The sequence below is a fragment of the Primulina tabacum genome, chromosome 14 (genome assembly GCF_025594145.1).
Source record: "Primulina tabacum isolate GXHZ01 chromosome 14, ASM2559414v2, whole genome shotgun sequence".
In the NCBI taxonomy this organism is placed as follows: domain Eukaryota; kingdom Viridiplantae; phylum Streptophyta; class Magnoliopsida; order Lamiales; family Gesneriaceae; genus Primulina; species Primulina tabacum.
Window position 1 is genome coordinate 3,611,729 of NC_134563.1, and position 2,602 is coordinate 3,614,330.

Below are 2,602 nucleotides of genomic sequence, written 5' to 3' on the forward strand. Positions count from 1 at the left end.
AAAGTAGTATTCGCAGTGTGCTTTTAATACACGCTGTTGATGACGTGCTGCGGAAAATCATTTTTGTTGTAGTGCCACTAGCTATAGCTTTTGATAAAGCGGTAAGCACTCGGTCCTACAATTGATATCAGAGCCAAGATCATGAGTTCGATTCTCATTGATTGCAAGGAGTGCAATTATTGAGAGGGAGATTGTTGGGTGCAAGAATTGTCCCTGCTTGGCAGAGCGATCGAACCATGGTGCTTGAGCTGCTGTGCGATTTAAAAGATTTGAGTTGCACCATTACTACTAGCTATAGCTTTTGGTAAAGCGGTAAGCAATCGGTCCTACATAAGCTTAGATAATGTATTCAGTATATATGTAAAAAGCTTGTATGATTTCAAAACAAATTTCAAAGTTTATACATTATTTTTTTAAAAAAAACCACAATTCTAACTTATTTTTTAATATGTTTTTATTTTTAAAGATTAAATATCCTAAAAATTTTATAATATCTCAAATAAGTTACAATAAAAAAAACTTAATAAGAGCTAATTATATGCTACTCGTACGTGATAATACTTAAAATACACAGATTCCTCATAGCCAAAAATTTAGTGTTCCCACAGTAGCATAGGTTCTTGACTTCCAAGGCTGCTTGTTTTGTCCTTCGACCGCAGAATTCCTTTTATTTTATTATATTTTTCAATTTTTTTGGCATTGGAATACACGAAATTTTCGTCACTTTCTTGCTTGGTTCCCCTTCTCAAAATTCCAATCCATTTCGTTAGCTGACTCCGTCTGATATTCTTGAAGATCAGTTGGATGCTTCTCTGGAAATGAAAATCTTCTCGAAATGTCTCTTTTGCTTCTCTGAAAGACAACCCCAGATAAGGTCTGCGTGCTCCTTTTATTTTCAATTCTATATCATTATTTTTTCTTACTTCCTATGTCTGATTTGCTTACGATTATTTTTTCATTTAGTTCAAGCAATAACAGAGACTATCCGTGGGAGATTTACACCCTGAAAGAGCTCATCCATGCAACAAACCACTTTCACAACGATAATAAGATCGGTGAAGGTGGGTTCGGAAGTGTTTACTGGGGTCGAACAAGTAAAGGAGTCGAGGTACTCATAAATTTCTTGAATCAAATCCATTCAGTAACCAATAAAAAAAACTTAACAGAGCAAAATTTTCCTTGACCGGGATTCAAATATTTGGATTGCAGATAGCAGTGAAAAGGCTAAAATCCATGACTGCGAAAGCCGAGATGGAATTCGCAGTTGAAGTGGAGATTCTTGGTCGGGTTAGGCACAAGAATTTGCTGGCGTTACGAGGATTTTATGCTGGTGGAGATGAAAGGTTAATTGTCTACGATTACATGAGTAATCATAGCTTAATCACGCATTTACATGGACAGCTTGCGGCGGAATGTTTACTGGATTGGCCGAGAAGAATGAGGATTGCAATCGGATCAGCAGAAGGATTGGCGTAAGTATTTTGCTTGTTGCATTTGGTGGAAATTAGTTAATTCAGTTGTTTACCATTAACTTGGGGATTATTGATTCTTTTATATATATATATAATATATATATATATATAGAAATCAAACTAAATGTTTTTTAAAAAATTATTGCATATATATATATATATAGATTTGTGAATATAACAAAACAATGGGATTTGTCTCCAATAAGTTCTAAAAGTACAGTTTAACTTTATTTATTTTTCCTGAATTTTCTTCTCTTTAAACCTTTTGAAGTTACTTGCACCATGAAGCAAGCCCTCACATAATACACAGAGACATCAAGGCCAGCAACATCCTCTTGGATACAGAATTCCAGGCCAAAGTAGCCGATTTCGGGTTCGCAAAACTTGTACCTGAAGGAGTCACACATTTAACGACAAGAGTGAAAGGAACCCTAGGTTATCTAGCCCCTGAATACGCCATGTGGGGCAAAGTTTCGGAAAGTTGCGATGTTTACAGTTTTGGGATTCTTCTTCTCGAGTTAATCAGTGCTCAAAAGCCACTGCAAAAGCTTGCTGGAGGCGTTAAACGAGAAATCCGGCAATGGGTCGCTCCATATGTCCGTAAAGGTGATTTTGACCACATTGCAGACCCAAGATTGAGAGGCAAATATGATCAGGAGCAGCTGAAAAGAGTCACTATGGTCGCAATGAGATGTACTGAAAAAGACCCGGAGAGTAGGCCGAGCATGTTGGAGGTGGTGAGATGGTTAAAGGGTAGGGTTGGGAGTAGGAATAAGGAGATTCGTATTGCGAAAGACGATTCGACTGATCACAAGTACGATGAAGAGGCCGAGGAGGAAGAAGAAGACGATGAAACAGATTTTGAGGTTTTAGGGAAGGAAAAATTCAGGACATGAAATTAGGATTTGAAATTGTTCTGCTTTGTTTTATTGGAATTCATGTTTATTGTTTTATTATATATATATATATATATATATTGTCAAATATTATAATATAATCTTTTTATTGCTATTTTTTAATCAATAATAAAATACTACCATGTTATTTTAAAATATTCAAATTGAATAATAATTATAATCAAATTATAATTCTGTATATTCTGTTTAAAATCATTTTAAAAAACAAAATTT

The 2,602-nt window shown here is 35.1% G+C and overlaps 1 protein-coding gene across 1 annotated transcript; it reads left to right on the top strand.

Annotated features, from left to right (window-relative positions):
- The first annotated feature begins 592 nt into the window (after positions 1-592).
- LOC142525009 (PTI1-like tyrosine-protein kinase At3g15890) lies at positions 593-2,391 on the top strand. Its single transcript, XM_075629174.1, has 4 exons — positions 593-874; positions 964-1,108; positions 1,210-1,472; positions 1,744-2,391. The coding sequence occupies exons 1-4, from the start codon at positions 819-821 to the stop codon at positions 2,366-2,368; spliced, it is 1,089 nt and encodes a 362-aa protein (XP_075485289.1). The 5' UTR covers positions 593-818; the 3' UTR covers positions 2,369-2,391.
- The last annotated feature ends 211 nt before the right edge of the window (positions 2,392-2,602 follow it).

Bases quoted from the DNA above. Each gene is read 5' to 3' on its own strand.
- LOC142525009 (XM_075629174.1), top strand. From the start codon at position 819: ATGAAAATCTTCTCGAAATGTCTCTTTTGCTTCTCTGAAAGACAACCC. The intron at 875-963 runs GTCTGCGTGCTC...TTTTTCATTTAG, and splicing joins GAAAGACAACCCCAGATAAG to TTCAAGCAATAACAGAGACT. The intron at 1,473-1,743 runs GTAAGTATTTTG...AACCTTTTGAAG, and splicing joins GGATCAGCAGAAGGATTGGC to TTACTTGCACCATGAAGCAA.